At 35.4% G+C, this 27,993-nt stretch overlaps 1 protein-coding gene across 1 annotated transcript in view; it reads right to left on the bottom strand.

Annotated features, from left to right (window-relative positions):
* LOC123478907 (uncharacterized) overlaps positions 1-27,993 on the bottom strand; it is a 256,478-nt gene that overhangs the window by 158,267 nt on the left and 70,218 nt on the right. The window contains exon 5 of the mRNA XM_053919712.1: positions 11,942-12,020. Within this exon, the coding sequence (XP_053775687.1) occupies positions 11,942-12,020 (79 nt within the window). The remainder of the gene's footprint in view (positions 1-11,941; positions 12,021-27,993) is intronic.

Consider the following 27,993-nt stretch of genomic DNA (forward strand, 5'->3'; position numbering starts at 1 on the left):
TCCCATTCAGTGGGTTGTCTTTTCATCTTTTTTTTTTTTTTTACCATTGTTCAAGTAAAGTTGTCTGCCTTTTCCACTGCCCCCCATCCCAGCCATCCCCACCTCCATCTCCTGATTCTACTCTGCCTTGGTTTTGTCCATGTGTCCTTTATAGTTGTTCCTGAAAACTCTTCACCCTTTTCCCCCCATTATCCCCTCCCACCTCCCCTCTGGTTACTGTCAGTTTGTTCTTAATTTAATGTCTCTGGTTGTCTTTTCATCTTGTTGATGATTTCTTTTGTAGTGCAAACCTTCTTAGTTTGATGTAGTCCCACTCATTTATTTTTGCTTATTTCCCTTGCCTGGGGAGATATATCTGATAAAATATTGCTATGAGCAATGTCTAAGATTTTGCTGCCTATATTTTCTTCTACTATTTTTATGTTTTGGGCCTAACAGTTAAGTCTTTGATCCATTTTGAGTTTTTTCTTGTGTATGGTGTAAGAAAGTGGTCTAGTTTCGTTTTTCCATACATATCTGTCCAATTATCCCAACACAATTTAGTGAATAAATTGTCTTTAGCCCATTGTATGCTCTTGCTTCCTCTGTCAAATATTAATTGCCTATAACGGTGCCAGTTTATTTCTGAGTTTTCTATTCTGTTCCACTGATCTAGGTGTTTGTTTTTAATGCCATTACCATGCTGTTTTGATTACTATGGCCTTATAGTATAGTTTCATATTAGGTACTGTGATTCCTCCAAATTTGTTCTTCTTTCTCAGGATTGCTGTTGCTATGTAGGGCCTTTTGTGGTTCCATACACATTTTTGAAATATTTGTTCTAGTTCTGTGAAGTATGTCATTGGAATCTTGATAGTAATTGAGTTGAATTTATAGAATGTTTTGGGTAAAATGGATGTTAATTCTTCCTATCCATGAACATAGAATTTACTTCCACTTATTTGTATCTTCTTCAGTTTCTTTCTTCAGTGTCTTATAATTTTCCAAGTACAAATCTTTTACATCCTTGGTTAGGTTTATTCCTAGGTGATTTTTTATTTGTAAAGCAATTGTTAATGGGATTGTTTTCTTAATTTCTTTTTCTCTTAGTTTGTTATTGTCATATAAAAATGCAACTGATTTCTGAATATTAGTTTTGTATCCTGCCACTTTGCTGAATTCATTTATCAGTTCTAGTAATTTCTTGATGGAATCTTTGGGGTTCTCTATGTACACTATCATGTCATCTGCAGATAATAACAGTTTGATGTCTTCCTTTCCAATTTGATGACCCTTATTTCTTTTTCCTGTCTGTTTGCTGTGGCTAGGATTCCCAGCACTATGTTGAATAAGAGAGGTGAAAGCAGATATCTCTCTCTCTTGTTCCTGATCTCAAGGGGAACACTTGGAGTTTTTGCCCATTGACTATGATGCTGGCAGTGGGTTTGTCATATATGGCTATTATTATGTTTAGGTATGTTCCCTCTATTCACTCTTTTCAGAGAGTTGTTATCATAAATGGGCACCGGATTTTGTTTGTTGGGAGTTTTTTTAATACCGCTTCAATTTCACTAGGTGTAATCTGTTTATTCAGATTCTTTGATTCTTCCTTACATAATTTTGGAAGATTTTATGTTTCTAGCAATTTATCCATTTTTGTCATGGTTGTCCTGTTTGTTGGAGTATAATTGTTCATAATATTTTGTTACAATCCTTTGTATTTCTTTGGTGTCAGTTGTTATTTCTCCCCTTTCATTTCTCATTTTATTTATTTGGGTCCTCCGTCTTTTTTCTTGATGAGTCTGGTTGAAGGTTTGTCAATCTTGTTCATCTTTTCAAAGAACCACCTCTTGGATTCATTGATCTTATATATATATATATATATATATATATATATATATATATATATATATATAACTCTAAATCATTCATTTTCTGCCCTGATCTTTATTATTTCCTACCTTCTCACTTCTCACTTTGGGCATTGTTTGTTCTTTTTCAAGTTCCTTTAAGTGTAAAGTCAGATTGTTTATTTGAGCTTTTTCTTGTTTTTTGAGACAGGCCACTAATGCTATGAATTTTCCTCTTAAGATTGCTTTCCCAGTGTCCCACAGACTTTGGATTGGTGTGACCTCATTTTCATTTGTTTCAAGGTACCTTTTGATTTCTTCCTTGATTTGTTGTAGACCCATTCATTGTTTAATAACATTATTTTGCTTCCATGTCTTGCATGTATTTTGGTGTTCTTCCTGTGATTGATTTTTAGTTTCATAGCACTGTGGTCAGAGAAGATGCATGATATGATTTCAATCTTCATAATTTTATTGAGACTTAATATTTTAATTACTATTTTTTATTATTGTTCAGGTACAGTTGTCTCCATTTTCCCCCACCACTCCCCTCCATCCCACCCATCCCACTTCCCACCCTCATTCCTAACCCCCCTTGGCTTTGTCTATGTGTCCTTTATACATGTTTCTTGAGGACCTTTCCTCTTTCCCCCCTGTTATCCCCTTCCATTTCCCCTCTCATTACCATCATTTTGTTCTTTATTTCAATGTCTCTGGTTATATTTTGCTTGCTTGTTTGTTTTATTGATTAGGTTCCACTTAAAGGTGAGATCATATGGTATTTGTCTTCCACCACCTGCCTTATTTCCCTTAGCATAATGCTCTCTAGATAAGTCGTGACACCATAGAAGTTCCAGAGAAGAACATAGGCAGGAAAATCTCGGATATTCCACACATCAATATTTTTACCAATATGTGCCCTAGAGCAAGGGACAAAAAGGAAAGAATAAGCAAATGGGACTACCTCAAATCAACAAGCTTCTGCACAACTAAAGAAAACATCAGCAAAATGAAAAGAGAACCAACCACATGGGAACATATATGTACAAATGATACTTTCAACAAGGGTTTGATCTCCAAAATATATAAAGAACTCACACAACTCCACTCCAGGAAGACAAACAATCCAATTAAAAAATGGTCAAAGGACCTGAACAGACACTTCTCCAAGGAGGACATACAGAGGGTCCAGAGACATATGAAAGGATGCTCAGCATCACTAGCCATCAGAGAGAGGCAAATTGAAACCACAATGAGATATAACTTCACACTAGTCAGAGTAGCTATCATAATCAAATCAGCAAACAATAAGTGCTGGCAAGGTTGTGATAAAAATTGAACCCTAGTACACTGTTGGTGGGAATGCAGACTGGTGCAGCCAGTGTGGAAAACAGAATGGAATATCCTGAAAAAACTGAAAATGCAACTGCCTTTTGACCTAGCAATTCCCCTGCTGGAATTATACCCAAGAATCCTGAAATACCAATTCAAAAGAACCTATGCACCCCAATGTCCATAGCAGCACAATTTACAATAGCCAAGTGCTGGAAACAGCCTAAGTGCCCATCAGTAAATAAGTGGATCAAAAATCTGTGGTACATTTACACAATAGAATACTGTGCAGTAAGAAAGAAGGAAACTTATTTTTTTATACTTAGGTTTAGTTGTATTGCATTAAATATATGAGTAAAAAGTTTTAGTGTTTTTTATTTTTTTATTTAATCTTCATTGTATTTTTTTCCATTACCATTTTTGTCCTAACATGTTTTCTATCCTAGAAAACATTCCATGTGCACCAAAAACTATGTATATTCTGCTGCTTTGTGGCAAAATGCTCTGAAGATATCAATTTAATCCATTTGATGTATTGAGTCACTTAAGGCCACTGTCTCCTTGTTGATTTTCTGTATGGAAGATCTATCCATTGAAGTCAAAGGGGTATTAAAATCTCTGACTATGACTGTATTCCTCTCAATCTCTCCTTTTATGTCCCTCAAGATTTACTTAACATATTTAGGTGTTCCAATGTTGAGTGCATAAATGTTTATATGATTATATCCTCCTGTTGGATTGTTCCCTTATCATTATATAGTGCCCTTCTTTGTCTCTTACTATAGCTTTGGTTTTAAAGTCTATTTTGTTGGATATAAGCGCTACCTCAGACTTTTTTTCCCTTTCCATTTGCTTGAAATATCTTTTTCCATTCTTTTACTTTTAGTTTGTGTATATCTTTCGATCTGAGGTGGGTCTCTTGGAAGTAGCATATATATGTGTCCTGTCTTCTTATCCATGCAGCTACCCTGTGTCTTTTTGTTGGAGCATATAAGCCATTTACATTTAAAGTGATTATTGATAGATACATATTTAGTGCCATTTTATTGTTAGAATATTCTCCTCTGTTCTTTTTTTTCCCATCTCTCTTTCTTCCTATTCTTCTTAAAGTAAGCTCTTTAACATTTGTTGCAGTACTGGTTTGGTGTTAACAAACTCCGTTAGCTTTTTCTTATCTGGGGAGCTCCTTATTTCTCCTCTGCTTTTAAATGGTAGCCTTGCTCAGTAAAGTAGCCTTGGTTGTAGGTCCTTACTTTTCATCACCTTGAATATTTCATACCTCTCCCTTCTAGCCTGAAATATTTCTGTTGAGAAATCAGATGACAGTCTAATTGATGCTCCCTTGTTTATAACCACCTGCTTTTCTTTTGCAGCTTTTAGGATTCTCTCCTCGTCTTTAAACCTTGTCATTTTTATTATGACATGTCTCAGTGTAGGCCTCTTTGGGGCAAACTTGTTTGGGATTATCTGAGCTTCATGGACTTGTGTGTCTTTTTCCTTCACCAGATTAGGGAAGTTTTCAGTCATTAGTTCTTCAAATATGTTCTTGATTCTTTGCTTGCTCCTTGTCCACCCAGTATTCCCGTGATATGGATGTTGTTATGCTTCATGTTGTCCAAAACATTTCTTAAGCTCTCCTCATTTAAAAACAATTTTTTTTTCTGCTCTGCCTGAGTGCTTTTTCCTATCTTGTCTTCCATATCACTGATTCAATCCTCTGCTCCATTTAACCTGCTGTTTATTCCTTCCAGTATGTTATTTATTTCAGATATTGCATTCTGTATTTATGACTGGTCTTTTTTATGGTTTCTATGTCTTTGTTCATGCTATTGATTGTCCTTACAAGCATTATTTTAAACTATCTGATAAATTGCTTGTTTCCATTTCATCTAGCTCTTCTGGAGAATTTTCTTGTTCTTCCCTTTGGGATCTGTTTCTTTGTCTTCCCATTTTGGCTGGGTTTTTTTGTGTTTGTTCTTATGTATTAGGTAGCTCTGCCAAGTCTCTGGTGTAGGTCTTTGTCATACACTGCTTGTGACTGGTTCTGGTCAACCTGTTCAAGCTATTAATGATGCACAGTATGTGGCTCTCTCTGCTGGGCCTGGAAGGTAGGATGACAGCACCTTCTTCAGTGCCTGTTGCTTGTACCTAATCTGTTAATATATATTTTGATTTTCCACTAAATTCATGGTGGATATGGAATGTAATATATTTCTGTATCTTTTATAGCATCTAAAATGGTAAAAGCACATAGTAAATAGCTATCAGCGGTTATTTATTAAGTACTTATACTAAAATAAGAACAGTAAATTCTATCTCTAGCCAGTTGTTTAGCCACAAAGAAAAACACCTATGAATTCTAAAAATAGGAAAAATTTTATGACTCTTTGGATTTCCTTTAAAGAATTTCTAAGTTAATGTGCTAAAAATTCCTTCAAATGAATAATTTAGAAGACATAAAATCATGGAAACTAGTTCTTCTCCAAAGAAATGAGCCCACAGGGAAACAAAAACACAAAAAATTAAGAGTTTTAAATCCAAAAAGGAAGAAATATGTGCAGGGAAACATGAGTACCAGTGAGTATGAGCCTGTTCATGTGGAGGAATTAAAATAATCTGCCAACCATAAACTAGTATCTTGAATCTATACCTAAAAACAATGCTTTAACTAAGAAATCATCAATATTTAAAAGATAGATAATAGATCCATTACAACTGTAAGGTGGGTTTGTATCTTAGAGCCAAATAAAATCATCATTGAAAAAAACAGATTCAGGACTTCAGGCCAAGATGGAGGCGCAGGTAGACACATCACGCCTCCTCACACAACCAAAAGAAGGACAACAACAATTTAAAAACAAAAAACAATCAGAACTGACAGAAAATCAAACTGTATGGAAGTCCAACAACCAAAGAGATAAAGAAGAAACATTCATCCAGACCAGTAGGAGGGGCAGAGACGGGAAGCTGGGCACAGAGGACTCATGACAAGGTAGTGGCTGGCAGACCAGGCGAGCAGACTGCAGACTGGGCAGTCCCACATTTGTGTACAGATAAACTGGGAGGAACAACTAGGGAGCAAGATAGACTGCACAACCCAGGGTTCCAGTGCAGGAGAAAAAAGGCCTCGAAATCTCTGACTGAAAAAACCTGAGGAGGATGAGGAGGCAGCGGGAGAAACTCCCAGCCTCACAGGAGAGTTCATTGGAGAGAACTACAGGGTCCTAGAATGTACACAAGCCCACCCTCCCAGGAATGAGCACCAGAAGGACCCAATTTGATTGTGGGTAGCCAAGGAAGTGACTAAAAGCCAGCGGAGAATGGAGCAAGTGGCACTGTTCCCTCTCAGACCCCTGCCCCACATACATTATCACAAGCAGCAACTTGCCCCTCCCTGGTAAACACCTAAGGCTCCCCTCCATACTACATAACAGGTACGCCCAGACCAAAAAAAAAAAAAAAAAAAAAAGGCCCAAATGAAAGAACACTTCAAAGCCCAGAAAAAATACAACTAAGCGACAAAGAGATAGCCAACCTATCAGGTGCACAGTTCAAAACACTGGTTATCAAGATGTTCCAGGAACTCACTGGGTACTTCAACAGCATAAAAGAGACTCGGGCAGCAATGAAGGTTGCATTACGTGAAATAAAGAAAAATCTACAGTGAACCAACAGTGTCCGGAAGGAAACCAGGACTCAAATCAACAGTATGGAGCAGAAGCAAGAAATAAACATTCAACTAGAACAGAATGAAGAAACAAGAATTCAAAAATAGGAGGAGAGGCTTAGGAACCTCTGGGACATCTTAAAACGTTCCCACATCCAAATCATAGGAGTGCCAAAAGAAGAAGAGGAAGACCAAGAAGTTGAAACTTATTTGAAAAAATAATGAAGGAGAACTTCCCCAATCTGATCAAGGAAATACACTTTCAGGAAGTCCAAGAAGCTCAGTGAGTCCCAAAGAAGTTAGACCCAAGGAGGAACACACCAAGGCACATCATAATTACATTAGCCAAGATTAAAGATAAGGAGAGGATCTTAAAGGCAACAAGAGAAAAAGAGAAAGTTACCTAAAAAAGAGTTCTGATAAGGCTATCAGCTGATTTCTCAAAAGAAACCTTGCAGGCAAGGGGCTGGAAAGAAGTATTCCAAGTTATGAAAGGCAAGGACCTACACCCAAGATTACTCTATCCGCAAAGCTATTATTTAGAATGGGAGGGCAGATAAAGTGCTTCCCAGATAAGGTCAAGTTAAAGGAGTTCACCCTTTATTATATGAAATGTTAAAGGGACTTATCTAGGAAAAAGAAGATCAAAAATATGAACAGTAAAATGAACACCAAACTCACAGCTATTAACAACTGAACCTAAAAAAACAAAAACAAACTAAGCAAACAATTAGAACAGGAACAAAATCACAGAAATGGAGATCACATGCAGGGTTATCAGTGGGGGAGTAGAAGAGGGAGAGAGGAGGAAAAGGCACAGAGAATAAGTAGCATAAATGGTAGGTAGAAAATAGACAGGGGGAGGTTAAGAATAGTATAGGAAATGCTGACGCCAAAGAACTTATATGTACAACCCATGGACATGAACTAAAGGGGGGGGATGCGGGTGGGAGAGGGTGTGCAGGTTAGAGGGGGATAAAAGGGGGAAAATGGGACAACTGTAATAGCACAATCAATAAAATACATTAAGAAAAAAACAGATTCTGTTAATAAGAAAATATATCATATTGTGCAGTATGTAATGCTCACTTTTTTTGCCCAAATCTTTCAGAGAAAAGTAAAGATGAGCATTATACATGGGTAGTACTAATGGTAGCTATATAAATGTTTTGAATTTTTTTATTCATGCTTATGTGTTTGTTACCTAAAATTTCTTGTACTATAATATGTTCAAAAATAAATGCTAAAACTCCTCTATAATACAAAAAACAAGTATCTAAATATAAATAAATAAATAATTGAGTTAAGAAATTAAAATGAAAGATTTTTTTTTCCTGAAAATTTGGGCCAAAAACATGGGTTCACATTCTACACAGCAAAATGCAGTAGGTTTCAAGTGTACATTCCCATGATACATGATCTGTATATTGCATTGTTTGCTCCCCACCCAAAGTTCAACCATCCTTTGTCACCATATATTGACCAATGTCACCCTAATAAATTTAATAAAATAGACCTATATACTAAAAAAATTTAAAATTTTAAAAAGAGTCTTTCAATAGTAAGATTTTTAGAAAGATGAATACCTACACTTTAAAAGAGAAATTGGCGGTGCAAATTTGTCCTGAAGTGTCATATTTTATGTACTATGTGCATAGCTGTTCACACTCTGACTCATTGCAAAAATCAATAGGAAATATTTAAATGTAAGTTGATAAGATTCAGACTATAATTTTAAAGTTCACGTACTAAAAATTTGGTTTATGAAGACTGCCATTCTTATACAAAATTGGTAAAAAACAAAACAAAACAAAACACAATTAGCACTTTTTCAAGCACAACACAAAATGAGAGCCAAGGAATATTTTTAAATTTTTGAAAACTGAAGTATATACTGTTGTAGTAAAAAGGGCCATACGTGATGATCAGAAGACATGCAGTCAAGCCTTCTTAAATTTAAGTTTTCTTTTTTTAATCTGAAAACAAAGATAGTACTTTTTTCTACAGAGATGATAGGATTTTTATGAAGGCAAACAGATAATACATACAAAATATTTCTGGGAGTGGGGAGCATAGAATTTAAAATGCTTTAGAATATTAAGGATATAAGTAGCATCTGGCAAAATGTGTTGTACAGCACAAGTGATCAACAAAACATTTAACATCCTTTCTTGTGCAATTATTACAACATTTTTATGAAGCTGTTAAATATAAAACATTATAAGAAGACAAACTATATTTAATGTCAAAGTCGTGCACCCCATGACATGATAAGCCTATTTAATTGTGTTACGTGGTAGGAAACAAAGCCCAAGGTCCCTACCTTTCTGTTTAGAGTTTTTTGTTTTGTTTGTTTTTTTCCCCTAGCCATTATTCTTCCCATGGCCTGATCAGGTAATGGAGAAGAGTGACAGTGATGGAGCCTGTGAGAGGGAAGACTGTGTGTGGAGAAGGAAACTTGCAGTTCACAGGGCCGCGACAGGGCAGTGGAAAGCATTAGAACAGTTGAGCTCCACTTAGCAGAAGCACTTTTCCCTCAGCCTTGGAACAGGGTCTTTGTGCAGGGCTCTGAGGAGCACTGTTCATCTGCCCATCTGGCCAGATGAAGAGCAAGGGGATTCTTTCATCAAAAGAGAGAGCCTTAGAAGGAGGAAACAGTGAATAAAGGGCTGAATCCCAAGGATTACTAATGCTTTTGAACTGCCCTGGGAAGATCAGAAGTGAGCAGCATAGAAGCTTTAATGCCTGCCCAAGTAATGTGCACTATTTTTTTAAAAAGGCATAGGAGGAAGGTCTGGGGTGAAGGTACTCTGCTAAGAGGCTTGTGTTAATAAGATCACAGAAATGCAAATCATAGATAACAACAACAAACACCAGGTGCACGTGAAGTATCAAAGCAAATAAATATGACATCATGTTCAATTCCATCAGTGCTGTTATTATCATCCAAAAAAATATCATAACTCCAAATTAAATCCAGCCTAAATCCTGAGACCATCCAGCAAAAATACTATTTCTTCTTTCTTTAATTCATGTCTCATGTGCTTACCAAAGAATTTTTCAGGACAGGCTTTGTATTAGCAGTGCCCAGAGGTATCCCTGGCTGGACGGCTCAGGATTTACCTGAAAAAAACCCTCAAGTAACACCCTGGCCTCTGTTTCTGTCCTCTGGAGAACAACTAGCATTTCTGCCATTTGGGGCCACAAATTTCAATTGTTCTCAGGTCACCTGTTATTTGAAAAACTGATGCTTTACATGTGCAGTTCAACATTAATTCTATTTTTCCACAGCCACCCTGTGAATGGTCTAGGTTAGAAATTTAATGTCAATTGAAGATCCAAATCAATACCTAACACAGGAGACGAAAAACAGGAAAACACCTGAACTGAAATAGGGAGTCTCAGATTTAGATTTAGGAAGAATTATAACCCTCCTAGTCCACAGCACTCAGCCGCTTGTACCTCGGGCGTGTTTTGGCTCTGTCGTCACACAACGATCCTACTGAGACACATTCCCAGCACACACAAGCTGTTTCCTAAAGAATTCAGGCTTAAGCCACCTTCCCCCAGAGCTTGACCCCCTAGGGAAGAGTTTGCTCTCCCAAGCAATTGACACAATTTTTTGAATATGTTGGATATTGTTAAAAATAAAATAAAAATGGAACTCTTTAATTAAACATGTGAACTCAGAAAATATAATTTTAGGTTTCTTGGGTATTTGTATCCTTTCTCACCTTACCTACTTTAGCCTTCCTTGCAACCCCAAAAATTTTACAAAGAGAAAATATTTAAAAGGCTAATATTAGATCCACAATATCTTAGAAGTTTCATGGAAATATTCTTTCTTTAGTTTCCCAAAGAGTATATATAAAAGTATATAATACATAATATGTATAAACGATATAAACTTTTTCTTCCCAGCAAATGGTCCTTTGTTTCCATATCCTAGCCCTTAAATTAATGTTATAAGACTCAGGAAATAGAAGACACACTGGCCCAAAGGGAAAATATACAACTTGTTCAAAGTATTATTTCATGGTGGATACAAATATGAGCTCTAGAAACAGAAGGTCTGGTCCAAATCTCATCTATGCACTTACTGACGAAGTTATTTTGGCTAACTTACTCCATCTCCCACATCTTATTTTTGTCATTGTAAAATAGGGGAAATGATGATAATAGTAGAATCTATGCCATTAGGCTGTGAGAATAAGATGAATCATTTGATGCAGAGGACTGAGAACATTTTCTGGCACCTAGTAATTTTCTAGCACTCAGTAAATATTATCTTTCCTGTTACAAATCTTATGAAATTTTTTATTCCTATGCTTTCTTCTTTAATATAGACCACAGGGTAGAAACAAACACAATTGGAAATGCTACACATGCTTACCTGGACATTAAAAACACAGTCATTTATTTGGTCAGATGGTGATTCACTATTTTACAATGAAAACAAAGCTTACTTTAAATATAATGGCACAATAGTTGTCTTTATACACATATGTTTATTTAGTCAGAATAGTGGAGAATTAAGATAGTGATTCAGATCACCTGTCTTGGAAAGGGCAAGGATGAGGGGGAGTCCTTTAATTTAATTTTCTATCCAAGCTAAATTTTCTAAATACTTAGAACTCAAAGTCACATGATCTATGTAGATATAGAGTTTGGAAAAAGGTATCTAAAAACTGGATCCAGTAATACCAGTAAAATTAATTTAACCAACATTTGGGAGCCCAGTTGATGTAATTCATATACATTTATCACGACAGTTTCTGGACAGGCTTCGTGGAAGCCTTGATTATGCCAAATAAAACAGTACAATCAGCACATGTTCTCATCACCCTGCCCAAGGTGGAAAAAGGAATGTAGACTGATTAATTTAACTAACGTCTTCCACAGCTTACAAAGTCTGATTCGGATGTAATAAAAATTTATTGGCATTACTGATTTCATAAACATCAGCTGCTTTAGCATGTCCCACACTTCAAAACCTCCTTTGAAGACCAAATTACCTTCTACCTGGGAAGATATTTTTTAAAATCATAGTTAATAATCAGAGACTGCAGTTTTCATGATCCTTTCAACGCCAACCTCCATGCCTTCATTTTACCTTGTTATGTAATTCCTGGTCTTCTTTTAAGAGATCAAGATCACAGTCCATAGGGCAAGAATCAATTTTATTAAAAATGCTTCCTAGGGTAAAAACAAAAAGTACAAAAAAAAGTATTACAGATTTTCATTTCATAGGATATGTAAGCTTACACTGCAGAAATCCAGGAGCTTATATAAGACCTGACAAGTGGGGAAGAAGAAATAATACTAAGAAGGATGCTCGTAGCTGTTTTATGCTCCCAGTTTTAATTCAATATATAAACATGAAGTAGAACTCTACTATCGGCCACACCACAGGGATGCAATTTGTAAGTAGCAGCTGTGTCTGATCTGCTTTCCTACCATCATCCAGGTAAGATTCTCTGCCATTAGCTATGTTTCTGCAATCAAGTTTTCAAAGAAACTCCCATGCACCTCCTACTAATGTTTCAACATAAAACCTTGACACTAGAGAGTTCTCTTCTCTGCCTGCACCCAGCACTTCCCCCTGAGATACTTTTTTCACATTTTTCATGACTTGTTTCATATCAGAGTTTCTCAGCCTCAGCACCACTGACATTTTGGATTGGATAATTCACTGTTGTAAGGGCAGAGCTGTGTTTTGTAGGATGTTTAGCAGCATCCGTGGCCTCTCCCCACTAGATGTCATAGTAACTTCCACTTCCCCACACCGTCTCCAGTTGTGATAACCAAAAATGTCTCTGGACATTGCCAAATGTCCCTTTGGGCAGCAAAACATCCCCATTAGAGAACCATGGTCTAGATTGGAAACTCCCTGCAGACAATGTGTCTTGTTCACTTTTGTGTCTCCTATAACATCTAACACAGTGCCTGAAACAGAGTTTAACAACTACTTCCTAAATAAACAGAGATATCACATAAGCAAGTATTACTTCAGCTTTATGCCTCTTAAGTCATTGACTTGATGACCCCTCACTTCAATGGAAAGTCTACACTCAGAGTCTTGTGACAAATATCCTGTCCCAGATGCTGCTAGAGCTTTGAGTGCCTCAGTAGAGCCACAGCTTTGACAAAGAGGTTGACCCAACATCTTTTATTTTAAGTATACATGTGTCATATACTATGAGCAGCCAAAGCCTTGCTGCCTGTCCTCTTCTCTCCCTCCAGGGTTTGAATACTGACAGCCCCTGCTCTTTGGAATTGCTTTTGTAGACATTTTTAATTGAAATTTCCATAGTGTAAAATTTTTAGGACACAGCCTCCGTGTCTGCAAGCTTTTTCTCCGTAAAGGACCTGGCCAGCATCTTCTCCCCAGCCCAGGTCTGTGTGGATCACGCATTCTGAACATCAATGCTTTCGCCGTAAATGCTGACCCTGTCCCACTACACTGTGACAAACAAAAGTCATAAACCAAAAATTAACTTTCTTCAGGGGCGGTCAATGGTCAGGTGCCTCTTCTAGGAGAAGCCTGACATTTTGGTCTTTGAGATGAGGATCATGTAAATCATTGGAAGAGCTTCCTTACTTTGAGTCTAAAACAAAATTCCTTGATGCTGTCAACATGGACAAAATCAAGATAAGAAAGGGAGGAGAATGGAAGAAGGAAGGAAAAAATCATTTTTATTTGGAGTTTAAATAAATTATTCTTTTTTAAGTCTTTTAGTTTATCAGGGCATAGTTACTAGATGAAATAATAATTATAAAATAATAATAAAATCCATTTTTAGTGTTTTCTAATAAGTTTATTTATATTAAGCTGTATATATACATACACCAAAGTAAAATAAAATAAAACAAAAAACTGCTAAAAAAAAAGGTATCGTTACTATCTTTACTCCATTTGACAGATTCAGAAATTGAGACTTGAATAGATCACAGAATTTCTCCCAAATCAGACAGTTAATCAGTGAAAAATCTGAAATTGAGACCCAAGTTCTATTTAACTTCAAAGTCTATACATGTAATCCCTCTATCTTACTTGAGAACTACTTACACACAGTTTTAAACATTGACCAATATATTCATTTTGACTACTGGTGGGACAAATTTCCACAAACCTAGTGACTTAATATCCATTTATTATCTCATATTTTTTGCAAGTCAGAAATCTGGGCTAGCATGGCTCAACTGCTTCCTCTCCTTATGTCTTAGAAGGTCACAGTCAATGTCTCACCCAGGGCTGCAATTTGCATCTGAATCTTGAGATTCTCTTTTAGGTTTGCTGGTTGTTGGCAACATTCATTTCCTTCTCATGCTTTCTATGTGATCTCCTCTACCTTTAAGCCAAGAGCAGGATGCATCCTTCTCATGCTTTGAATCTCTCCAACTTTTCCTTCTGCCTTCTCTACTGCTACCAGCCTGAGAAAGTCCTGTGCTTTAAAGGTGTATGTGATTAGATTAGGTTCACCTGGATAATCTTCCTCTTGCCATGTACAGATTCTAGACATTAGATCTTAGACCTGTTTGTTAATGTGTTTTTTCCATTACCATTTATCCCCCTTATGCCCTCTTCACCTCCACCTACCCTCCTCCCCCACACCTCACAATCACCACACTGTTGTCCATGTCCATGAGTCCTTTTTCTTTTTTGCTCAATCCGTCTACCCCCAACCCCACCCCCAAGAGCTGTCAGCCTGTGCTTCATCTATGAGCCTGTCCCCATTTTCCTTGTTAGTTCAATTTGTTCATTAGATTCCACATATGAGTAAAATCATATGGTATTTATCTTTCTCTTACTGTCTTATTTCACTTAGCATAATATTGTCCAGGTCCATCCATGCCATCGCAAAGGGTAAAAGTTTCTTCCTTTTTGCAACAAAGTAGTACTCCATTGTAAATGTCCCATAGTTGTTTTATCCACTCATCTACTGATGGACACTTGGGCTGCTTCCAAATCTTGGCTACTGTAAATAATGCTGCCATGAACATTGGGGTGCACAGGGGTTCTTTCAAATGAGTGTTTTGGGTTTCTTCAGATAAATTCCCAGAAGTGAAATTGCTGGGTCATAAGCCGGTTCCATTTTTATTTTTTTAAGGAAATTCCATACTGCTTTACACAGTGGCTGCACCAATTTGCATTCCTACCAACCATGCAAAAGGGTTCCCCTTTCTCCACATCCTCACCAGCTCTTGTTGTTTGTTGATTTATTGATGATGGCCATTCTAACAGGTGTGAAGTGATATCTCATGGTTTTAATGTCCATTTTTCTGATGATTAGTGACTTTGAGCCTTTTTCCATATGTCTGTTGCCCATCTGTATGTCCCCTTTGGAGAACTTTCTATTCAGGCACTTTGCCCATTTTTTAATTGGGTTGTTTGTTTTTTCAGTGTTGAGTTTTATAAGTTCTCTATAAATTTTGGATATTAACCCCTTACCAGATGTATCAGCGAATATGTTCTCCCATTCAGTGGGTTGTTTTTTATTTTGTTGATAATTTCCTTTGCAATGACAAAACATTTTTAGTTTGTTGTAGTATCTATGATGATTTGTTATTTTTCCTTTGTTTCCCTTGCTTGAGGTGATGTATCAGAAACAGTATTGCTGTGAGCAATGTCCAAGATTTTACTGCCTATGTTTTCTTCTAGGATTTTTATGATTTTGAGTCTAACAATTAAGTCTCTGAACCATTTTGAGTTTATTCTTCTGTATGGTGTAAGAAGGTGGTCTAGTTTCATTTTTCTGCACATATCTGTCCAATTTTCCCAATATCACTTATTAAATAGACTGTCATTAGTCCACTGTATGGGCTTGCTTCCTGAACAATCAGAAATTATGCCCACTGTGGACAATTTCGGATCTAATGGAAGTTATACAACCATATGTTGAATGTGAGAATGTTATGCATATTCAGGTAATAGAGTCCTTATTAAAGAGTTTCCTAAAAGTGTTTAAAATTTTCTTTGTTCATTTGTAAAATGAGAACATTTCTTTTGCTCTAAAACCTGTCTATTTATAAAAATGTATGTAGTAATTAAACATATATACATTAGATGATTACTTATATACATTTTATACTTATATAATAAATATTATATAATATATGAATGTGTACATAATATATCAAATTGTTTTTATACCATATATGAAGTTTGCATCCCTTTTTACATTAATATTGTTTCTTATTGTTAATTTTCCTCAAAGTATTAATTTAATCAGTATATAGTGGTATACCATATGACTTTATTTAACCAGCACCCCTTGATATTTAATCATATTAAACAAATTTTACAAAAATATTGATGTTCATCTATGCTTATTTTCTCAAAATAAGTATCTAAGATGAAAACCTTGAGACTCATGAAAAGAATTATATCAAAATTCAAATGGCAGCCCACAATGTATGGATATATCCTATTGTCCACATGCTTGCCAAAACTAACCATGTTTTCCAGTTTTGCCTGCTTGTATACAAAATAATAGCATTCATTGTTATTTAAATTTTCAATACTGTAATCCTAATAAATTTGAATATTTTTTTACATTTCCTGAGCATGTACATCTTTTTATGTTGTAAATTCCTATCTCCATCTTTTTTCAGTTGGAATAGTCAATATTTTCTTTAGGATTTCTATCTGTCCATATCAAAGATAATAACTTTTTGCCTGACAATTGTCCCAAATATTTTTGTCTGTACTGAGCCTTTTAATTTCTTTGAGAGGTTTGTGTATGTATGTGTGTGTGTTGAATGTAGTTTTCATTGGTATATAATTGTGCATAACAATATATTCTTTTACTGTGTTTCCTTTTGCATATAAGCTTTGAAGTCTGCACCATATAGCCAAATAAAGTATACATAAACAGAGAACCATGAGGTTCTTGGATGATTTCCTTTATACTTTCCCACCCCCATGTGCTTAAGCAATCATTGCACCTGAGAGTCTTCCGAAGACCCCAAACTCAGACATAGCAAACACAACAGGCCTTCATTTGTCTCAAACAGCTTTTTCTCTGCATTTCTTATTTCGGTATTCTCCAAGTCACAGAACTTCAAAACCTCTCTGTTTCCATAAATTTTCCTTTTCTATTGTCATTCACAGCTAATTTCTTGCTATTTTCTCTTCTACCTCATTAAGAAGCTTTTATACGTATCCCTTCCTCTTTTGTCATAACCCTGACTGAAGCCTTCATCACTTACCCATCTCCACACATACAGGCAGATAGAAAGACAGTCAGACACACAGATAGAAGTTGAGAGAGAGAGAGAGAGAGATATGATAGATAGATGATAGATAGAAATAAATGAGGACTTGTAACTGAAACAGAATCATGCCATACACATTTGTTCACAACAGGCTCTTTTCATACCTTACACAGTCATGGTCATCTCTACAAGTCATAAAATACACATTCAACTCTCTTTTACTTAAAGTGGATATTTCCCATGTTCCTCCTTCACATCTTCCCTCCATAATCCCGTAAAACTTTTCCATTCCATCTGCCCCACATATTTTACTTAATCCATGCTCATTTGACCAAATATATACATGTACACATATATGAACATATGGATATATATAGATAAAGGTAATTTTCACTGTAGGAGATTACAGATTGTACATGACTGCCCATACCCTTTCTACTAAAAAAATCTCATGGAATTCCCTTAAAGTCAATAATTATAGCTGTATTTTGTTATTTTCAATGACCAAAAAATACATTATGCTGCAGTTACAGAAGAATTTATTTAACCATTCCCTATTGATGAACATTCATTTGTCTTCTTCATTTTTGTTTTCCTATCAAAATAATGCTACAATAAAATCTTTGTACCGGTACACATCCATACTTGTGCTTTTGTTCCTGTGAATGGATTTTCAGGAGGAGATGGCTGGGTCAAAAAGTTTGCATATTTTAAATGTTAATAGATATTATCAAGTTGATTTGTAAAAAACAAACAAAAATAAATTCCACAAGCAATATATAAGAAAATCTTTTCCCAAATCCTTGCCACCAATAAATCACCTTTGAATTATTAATTTATAATATTATTAGATTATGATCAGAGAGAGTTGCCTCTATTATTGTATTTTCTATCTGTTCAGATACTTAAAAAACTGTTAGGCTTTATAGTCAGCAGATCTTCATTTGGGCATCATGTATCTTTTTAAAAAAATTATACCTTTTATCACTAAAATAATGTCTTTCTTTTACTGCTTAAATCCTTTTAAATCTTAAATGCCAACTTACCCGCTGTTGACATTGCCTCTCAAAACAGCTTTATTTTCGTTTTAATTTCCTAATATCACTCAGTTCATCCACAGGTGTTTGACTTTTCTTTATCACTCTCTTATGTGTGTTTACTGTACTGTGTAGCTGGACTTTTCTTTAAACTCAGTGTGACAGTGACTTTTACTGGAGGAATCATAATATTATTATTAAATGATATTTAACAATAATATTTTTTCAGTTTTTTTATTCACTTTATTTTTCTACTTCTCCCTTTCCTTTTTTTAGTGTGCTGATTAGCTTGGGAGAATATTGATTTCTCTTTTAATTTCCTTTCTTAAAGTATGTTCTACTGTGTTTCGCCATTCAATTATAACTACTCCCTTCTCTCTTTCAGCACTCATACTCATATAAATAGGGAAAAAATGTGGAAGTATACTTCCAGGTGTATACTTCTACTAAAGAACTGATAAGAAACTAGGACAAAGTGAGGGACCCGACAAAAAAAAAAAAAAAAAAAAAGGAAAATGTCTAAAGAAAGCATGAAAGTGCTCCATAGAAGAAGGGTTCATCTTTTAAAAACCTAACAACTCTTGCAGTTACCAAGAATTGACAAGACCAGAGAAATAACTCTCCCTGCCTTTTATCTCTGTCCTGCCCCAGATCAAATTCTGAATCAATAACCACGATTCCCAAGATGGAAGAGAAGGAGTAGAAGCATAACCCTCAGAAACAGAGAAGAATGTAACCTCCTTCTCAATTTTTAGCGCCAGCCTGAAAAAAAGGCATTGAAAACATTTCGTTTTAATTAGCCTTGACTAGACATGTGAGCCAATTATTTAAAACTGGAGGCAGGCATGCTAATAAGATCAACAGAGAACTAATGGTTCACCTCCAATCCCTTCATACAGATACTCACCTCATCACTCTCACTCTACACAGTATATTTATGGTCAAAGGCAAGAGTGAGGACATCCTCCTTCTTTGCTTAGATTATAAACATTTGCATAACATCATGATGTCACTGGCAACTTTGCTGCCACACATTCCTCATTTTCCCTAGTTAAATCAAGAATACCTGAATCCAGGATTTTTATTTTAATTTAAGGAGTTGTGACAAATATATGCATCTGTGTAATCCCACTGCCAGTAAAATCTTAAATATTGTACATAACCCCTCAAATGTTTCTGTACCCTTTGCAGTCAATTATCCTATCCCTAACACATACACACACACAAACACACACTCCTGGCAACCACTTCTATCACTACAGATTAGCATTTTGTTATAAAATTTCATGCATATGGAATAATACAGTATTTACTCTTTTTTCACTGGCTTCCACTCCGAATAGTATTTTGAGACTCATCACTTCTTATTGCTAAGTAGTACTCCTTTGGATGAATGCCTTGCAATGTATTTATTAATTCGTCTACTAATGCAGGTTTTGGTGTTTCAAAGTTTTGACTGTTGTGAGGATAGCTGCTATGAACATTCAGGTCCAAGAGTTTTTGTGGACATACGATTTTATTTCTCGTGGTAAGCACATAGAAGTGGAATTATTGGGTCATATGATATGTGTTTGTTTAATCAAAAAAAATAACTGCCAGTTTGCCAAACTATTTGTACTATTTTTACTCCACCAGTAATATATGAAAGTTGCTACCAAATCATCACCAGTGCTTGGTATTGTTAGTCTTTTTAATTTTAGCATATCAGTGGATGCGAAGTGGCAACACATTATAGTTTTAATTTGCATTTCCTGGTGACTAAAGATTTTTAGGCATTATTCATGAATTAATTGAGTGTTTCATGTCTTCTTTTGTGAAACTTCTGTCCAAGTATTATAACTTTTTAAAAGTGAGTTGTTTGTCTTCTTATTAGTGACTTGTAAGAATTACATAATCTGGATACAAACTATTTGTCAGATCAGGTACTGCAGATGGTTTCCCTCAGTTTGTAACTTGCCTTTTATTTTTCCTAAAGGCAACATGAAGAGAAAAGAGTTTGGTTTTGTTAAAATCCAATGTATTGTTTGTTTTTTAAAAGTAAATAATTTTCATGTCCTAAAAAATCTTTGCAAAGATGATGAAGACCACTCCTATGTTTCTTTCTGTAAGTTTGGTTGCCCTGGCTGGGACTCTAGCACATAAAGTGATGAGATTAGACACCCTTCCCTTGTTTTTTTGTTTGTTTGTTTGTTTTTAAAAAGAAGAAACATTTAATGCTCCTCCATTAAGTCCGAGCAACATATGCTGTAATATTTACATTTTTTGAAATACATTAAGATCTCATTTATAACCCACTATATGATCTGTCTTGCAAACACTTTATGTCCCCTTGAAAAGAATGTGTATAATGCTGTGTTTAGGAAAAGTGCTTTGTAAGATTTAATTAGATTGACTTAGTTGATAGTGTCATTCAGATACTCTATATCCTTCTTCAATTACTTTTTGTCTCTTTGTTTTCTCTATTTAATGGAAAAGGCTGTTAAAGTCTCAAATAATGGCTAAGGATTTATCTAAATTTCCCCATTTTGTCAGTTTGTGCTTCATAATTTTTGAGATATAACTGCCATATGACATTATATTAATTTGAGCTGTACAATGCAATGATTTGATATCTGTATATATGATGAAATGATCGCAGTGAGTCTAGTGAACATCAGTCACCACACATAGCTACAAATTGCTTTTCTTGTGATGAGAACCTTAAAGATCTACTCTTTTGGCAACTTTCAAGTATGTAATAGAGTACTATTAACTGTAATCACCAAAGAGCTCATGGGCGAGTCCCCATACTGACTTTGAGGTCCCTCTGCATATCTCCCTGCCCTCTGTTCTACTCTGCAGATGCCAGCTGCCTCAGCTGCCCTGAACGACAAACTACGTCTCCTTAGTTCTCTGCTTAGATTCCACTGCACTACTCCACAGTGAGAATATTGAGCCCAGGTGAAGAGCCAGGGTTTGTCTCAGGTTTCTATTCTTACGCTTCCTGATGGCCAATGCCCCAAAACAATTGCTTCATACATACTGCCCAGTTTAATGGTTGATTATAGCAGGAGAGCTAGTCTGGTTCCAGCTACTCTGACATAGCTCAGATTGGAAGATGCAATGTTGTTTAATTTTTTAATTAAAAAGTGGAAATGAATACATGTGTTTGTCATGGGCTAACTATCACCCATGTTTATGCATTAGTAATACAAATACGGGTTAATTATTTTGAAAGTCCATTTTATTTTATGAAACTATTATTCAATTTAGTTATCACATTCTTTTATATGGAGAAAATATTAAATAATTACAAATAAGAGTAACCTCCTGATGCCTTTGGAATGTGTCAGCTGGGATCACCTAGAAAAAATAAATGAAACAATCATATTTTTAATAATGCATGAGGTGCACAAGGAAAACCCTTGTCAAAACTGTATAGCTTTATAGTTCCCTACCTATATATAAATGCATATGTTTATAAAAGTGTGTTTTCCCTGAGTTGTGCTAATCTTTTTTGCTTGGCATATTTTTAATGGTTTTTCCAAATGACCTTTGTAAAATTAATCGAGGATCTGACACTGTCCTTTGGAGAAATACAGAGAAGGAATGCTGCTTATAATAACTTATGCACAAAAAAATAGCCAGAAAATGACAAAAAGAGAAAATATTTATATGGAAAAGAATTAAAGCTTGAAAGTGGAACTAACTGAAAACTGTTGCCTTTTTGTCAATACTTTTGTGGGTCACTGAAATTTCATTTCCCCTTTGTTTTCTATACCATTGTCTTATTACTTGAAATCAGATTTCTAGAAACAAGTAAAATATAGAACTATTTTTAAAGAGCTCTAACAGTGAGAATCATCTCAAATTAATAATTAATAAAATGTACAGAAAATATGTATACAAATGCAAAGAACCTAGAAAAATGCCTGCAATTAGACAAAATGGAAATCTATAAAGGAATTAAATTTAGTTGAAATCCATTTCTTATTCTTTTCTTTGAGAAAATTACTACTGAAGTGAGGAATTTTTTCCCCCTGTAATTTAAATGTTAAGCTGCCAGATGTGTGTCTCATGCTTGAAGAGTCGAAGCTTTGCATTATTTAGCATATTAAGAATCACAGAATTTTAAAAAGGGCTCCTTTATTGCCTGGAGGTTCTAATTAAGTAAACCTTAGCCTGGTACATTTAAAACTTGCAATACAAGAGATTTTGCTCTTTTTTTCCCCCGCAGTCAAGTCACATCTATATAATAAATATGGAAAATCTTTAACATGATATAATCTTTCTTTTCCTTGAAGAATTAAAGCTATCTATTATTTTAAGAAGTTTTTAATAGAGGCCAGCAATCTAGAAGACAACTAAGGATTCAAAATACTTTTTAATCATTGCAAGTTGCTTTCCTTATTTATACCAAAGAATATGTGTTTCATAAAGGCAGATCAATACTATCAATCTTATCCTCTCGTCCTTACTTTCTCTGTCTCTGCTGTGGTCTCAACTGTTTTCCTCTTAGACAAAGGCAATTCTAAGAAGCAACAAGATCATAGATTTTTGGATTGATACTATGTTTTTGTATGTTTCTCTTTATGAGCCTGTGTTAAATATCTAATCACATAGCACTAATTAGTTGCCCTATCAACAATTTGTGGAAAGAGTTTTAGCAGCAAAAACACAAACCGTAATCAGATGGAAGTTCTGTAGGCACACAACACTCATAAATCATACCCTTAAATACAGTTATTTTTGCCATTTGAGAAAATGTCAAAGGTGTCAACTCTGTCCAAATATACCGCTTAACAGTGACTATTTTAGTAAATTGACTGGAAATGCATTTAGCTAACTGACAGTTAGAAGCACATAATCTAGTTCACAGTACAAATGAACAGTCGAAAGGCCAAAATAAGCACCAAAGTATGAATTCTCAGTGCCATGTTGCAATGACCATGGCTGTAACCACAGACCAAAATCTTAACTGTTTATCTACATCAGAAATAGATGCTCAACATTTTTGAAATGTGATATTTTACATCTAGTTTCCAGTTAAGCAAACAAGAATGTTTTAATCATTTTCTATATAATGGTAGAATTATCTATTTGAGTGTATGAAAAGTGAACAAACTGGAGTTGATACTATTCTCTGTGAGCAGCATGGTTTGAACTTATAAACAGTAACTTCTTAGATGCTGCAAACATAAGAGATAAATGTTTGTCATGTTGTCAAGAAGCAAGAAGTTCTCTTTTCCACACAAGAATAAATCAACAAATTCACCTTCAAAAATTTAGCTGTTGACAAAGAGCAAGTATCATAAAATTGGAGCATAAGTTTGGCCAATATTATTCCCTCCAAAGATCAAAGATTTTAGGGGAAGGTAAAGTGCACCTAATATTTTGTGAACTGTTTTTTAAGATGTGCCAAGCTTGATGGTTTTATATCAGAGGATGTTTCATGTCATTTGCTGTAGGAATGCAATGGTCCCGACTTACACTTCTGACGAAACCACAGTCTGCCTGGAACCTCCCACCCATGTGACCCTTTGGCACCTCTTATGATTATCAGCAGTCAGTTTATCTATAGTAACACATTATATGTTATATAGTATTTTTCAGTTTATAAAAACTGATTTGCATGTGTTACTTATTTAATTTAAGCTATTTTGATTAACTTTATTGCCAGCAGAGAACTGAAAATATTTCTGCCATTATATCAATCTAGTAGCAATCTCTGAATATTTTGCTTTGCAGGATAAAAATGAATTCATATACATATGTCTTGCCTAATAAAATGTTATTGTAATGTAAAAGCAAAATATATTTGGCAATTCTTTTCAAGAATAACTTTTAAACATCACCCATTTCTGTCATACTTAAGCAGATTTTTCCATTTTATGAAGTCAGCTTCTTTTTCCTTATTCTTAAAAAATATTAAACTCTCCATCTTAAGCACAGTGAAAGAATTCAGAAATTTAATATGCTGCTCATGAGCTTTCCTTGGTTATCATCAATTAACACTTTCACTGAAATTAGAATAACCACAGTTATTTAGAATAATAAATTATTTTACCCACTAGTAAGTCCCTATTGCTAAGAGAAAATTACAGGTAAGGATAAAGGGAATCATTGCCCAATACTCCAGTTAAGGAGGGTATAGGCAGACCATAACTCAGGAATGACTTGGTGAGCAGCTACCACGGCACACATGACACCTTGCATAAACTATTGCTAGCCTTCAAACAGGGCATGTTATCTTCCCACCACAGGTAAAGAAGCAAAGATTCAAAGATTAAGGAAATTGACAAAGGACACTAAATGGAAAAGAGTCAAGATCTGAATTTGAGCCTCGCTGATTTCCACATCCAGTGCCCACTAACTTGGCCCTGATCCAATTTCTCTCTGCTGATTACCTTTGGTACGTTTCCAGGAGCAGACAGTAGGGCCAGTTGTCATAAAAAAGAAACAACACCACACGGTGACTCGACACCCAAACTGCTGATTCAGATATCCATGCTGGGGGCGGGGGAAGAATAATAAAATCCAGCAGAAAATAATAGGAATTAACTAACATTGTTGAGTTCATACTACATACTAGTTTTGATAGGTTTAAAGTCCCAAAGTAGCTACTAATTTTAAACTCTTCTGCTCAAAACTGTTTCAAAAAAACTTAATGATTAATAAATTTTACCAGTTCAAATTTTACCTCCTTCTTTAAGGACATTATGCTAAGTGAATTTAGCCAGTCACTAAAGGACAAACACTGTATGACTCCACTTACATGAGGGACCTAGAATAGTCAGTTTCACAGAGACTGAAAGTAGGATGGTGGGTTCCAGGGGCTGAGACAGGGGGAAATGGAGAATCATTGTCTAATGGGTACAAAGCTTCCGTTTGGGGAAGTGCAAATATTTTGGAGAGGACAGAGGAGATGGTTGCACAAGAATATGAATGTACTTGATGGGACTAAACTGTGCATCTAAAAGTAGTTAAAATGATCAGTTTCATGTGATCTATATTTGGGCACAATTAAAACCATTTTTTTTAATTCCATATTCCTCAAACCCTAAATAAAATGCTAACAAAGTTTTAAAGTGCTTTAGGGCCCTAAAAAGAGGGAGGGGGACTTTTAGTGAGACCACATGCATAGACTCATTTCTCTCTTCTCCGCCCCTTTAAGTATAACTATAAACCCTAGAGGTAATGTAGAGTCAGTCAAAGGAGGATTCTGAAAGGTATAAAGAGGAAGAAAAAGTGATTAGGGATCCCAGCACTGGAGCATCAACAAAGGGCAGGGTATCTTATGCCCACCCTCACCCCTCCCAACAGAAGAAAGTAACCCAGACCCAGCATCTCTGACTCTATCCTAATGGTAGATAATGGTCCCGGTAAGCTCATTCATCCACCCATCAAAAGGAAGTTCCACCAACAATACCAGGTGAGTCCAGCTTAATATCCTTAAGGTGGAGAGGAAGATATACCAGGCACCCACTTGAAATAATTGTCCAGGGGATGTTCTCTCTGCTTCTTGAAATAGTCCTCCCCAACCGAGAGACAAGAGGGAGCTAAGCAGAACCAGCATGGGGATCCCACCACTAGTGCCTCGGTCTAGGAAGCCTCCTAATATCTTGAGCCCGGAGACTCCCTCCCTCACTCAGAAACACCAAGTGGCCAAGCCTAGGGAAGCTTCTTCTGTCTTCTCAGGCATCTCCAGCAGGGGTGAGTGGGAGCCTCAGATGCATAAGCTGAATTGTGCAAACCCAAAATAGTACATTGTCAACTACAATGAAGCGCAAATTGTCAACTACAAATTCTATACCTAGTGACTAACCTTTAGGATTGAAGGCAAAATACAGTCTCGGATAAAGGAAAACTAAAAGAACTGTCTCTAGAAGACCAATTCTTAGAGAATGGCTATTAAAAAAATTTCAAACAGAAAAAAAATGATAAAAGAAGGAATCTTGGAACATCTGGTAGGTAAAAAGAAAAACAAAAAGAGCATCAGATGTGGGTATATATGACACACTCCCCTTTCCCCTATGATTTTATAAATCATATTTTATGATTGAAAGAAAAATTATAACACCATTTGTTACTCAAGAAAATGATATTTAAAAGTGGGGAAGGTAAAAGAACTGAAATGGAAGTGAGGTGTTCACACTTGACTCAAAGTGGTAAAATGCTGATACCATGAAACTGTGATAAGTCACCTACATATGCTGCTACACCCAGAGCAAGTGCTATGAAAACTACACAAACAGATCTGCTCAAAAAATATAAACACACCAAATGGAATCCTAAAAAGTGTTCAAGTGAGGCACAAGAAGCCAAGAGGAACAGAGGAAAGAGAAACAGAGGAAATAATGAAAAAACAAATATTAAAATGGCAGACTTAAGCCTTAATGTATCATTAGTTACCTTAAATATAAATGGTCTAACTATATCAATTAATAAACAGATATTTGCAGAGTAAAATTTCTTAAATGACCTAATTTTATGCTGTTTTTAAAAATGTATTTAAAATTCAATGACATAAATAAATTAAAAGTTTAAAAATGGAAAAAATATACCATGTAGATATTAATTTTAAAAAAGTAAAATTGGCTATATTAATATCAGATTAAATAGAAATAAGAGCAAAGAAAATTACCAGAAAGGTAGGAAGCATTATATAATGATTAAACAATCAATATACTAATAAAACATATCAATCTTAAATACACATGCACCGAACAGCAGAGCTTCAAAATACATGAACTGAAAACTCATAAAGTTGAAAGGAGAAATGAAAAAAATCCCAATTACAGTTAAAGACTTTAACATTCCCATCTCATCAAATAACAGCACTAGTGGATATCAAATCAGCAAAGATATAGAAGATCTAAACAACACAATTAACATGCAAAACCAAATTTAAGCACACACACGTAAAACACTTCACCAAACAACAGCTCAGCATATTTTTTTCAAGTGCCCATGGATTATTCACAAATATCATATCCTGGGCCATAAAAAAAAGTCATCAAATTGAAAAAAGTCCAAATCATAGAGATTATATTCTGTGATCAAACTAGCAATTAATAACAGAAAGACAAGAGGAAAACATTAAACTCTTAGAAATTAAACAACACACTTCTCAATAATTGATGGGTCAAAGAAGAAGTCTCAAAGGAAGTACAAAGTAGAACTAACTAAAATGAAAATACAACATATCAGCATTTGAGAAATGCAGCTAAAGAAATGCTGAGAGGGAAAGTTATAGCATTAAATGCTTCCATCAGGGAAGAAAAAATATCAACAATCTAATACTTCATCTCTAGAAAAAGAGCAAAATAAACCCAAAGTAAGTAGATGAAAGAAAATAATGGTAAATAAAAATAGAAATCAATGTAACTAAAACAGGAAATCAATACAGAAAAATCCATGAAACAAAAGCTGATTCCTCCAAAAAAAATCAATAAAATTGATAAAACTCTAACAAGACTGAAAAAGAAAAAGAGAGACAAAGCAACTCATCAGTATCAGGAATAAAACATAATATTATTACAGAAACTGCAGCTATTTAAAAGGAAACTAAAGCAACACCTTGAATAACTTTATGCTGCTACATTTAACAACTTAGGAGAAACACACTATGAATAACCACCTCTCAGCCAAGATAAAACAGACGGTCCAAAATGGGGTGTCCAACCTGTGGCCTGTGGGTGCATGCAGCCCAGGGTGGCTGTGAATGCAGCCCAACACAAAATCGTAAATTTACCTAAAACATTATGACCTCTGGGAGGACTGAACAACCACGCAGGTGTTTGTGAAGGAGGGGCCTTTGCAAAGGTAGACAAGCTCTGACACACTTGGAAGCGCTGGGATCTTGTGATCCCAGGTTGTTAATGGGTGGCCAGATAGCTTGTTTACCGGATCCTTGGCAGGTGGGTTCAGT

Source organism: Desmodus rotundus, chromosome 3, assembly GCF_022682495.2.
Source record: "Desmodus rotundus isolate HL8 chromosome 3, HLdesRot8A.1, whole genome shotgun sequence".
NCBI lineage: Eukaryota > Metazoa > Chordata > Mammalia > Chiroptera > Phyllostomidae > Desmodus > Desmodus rotundus.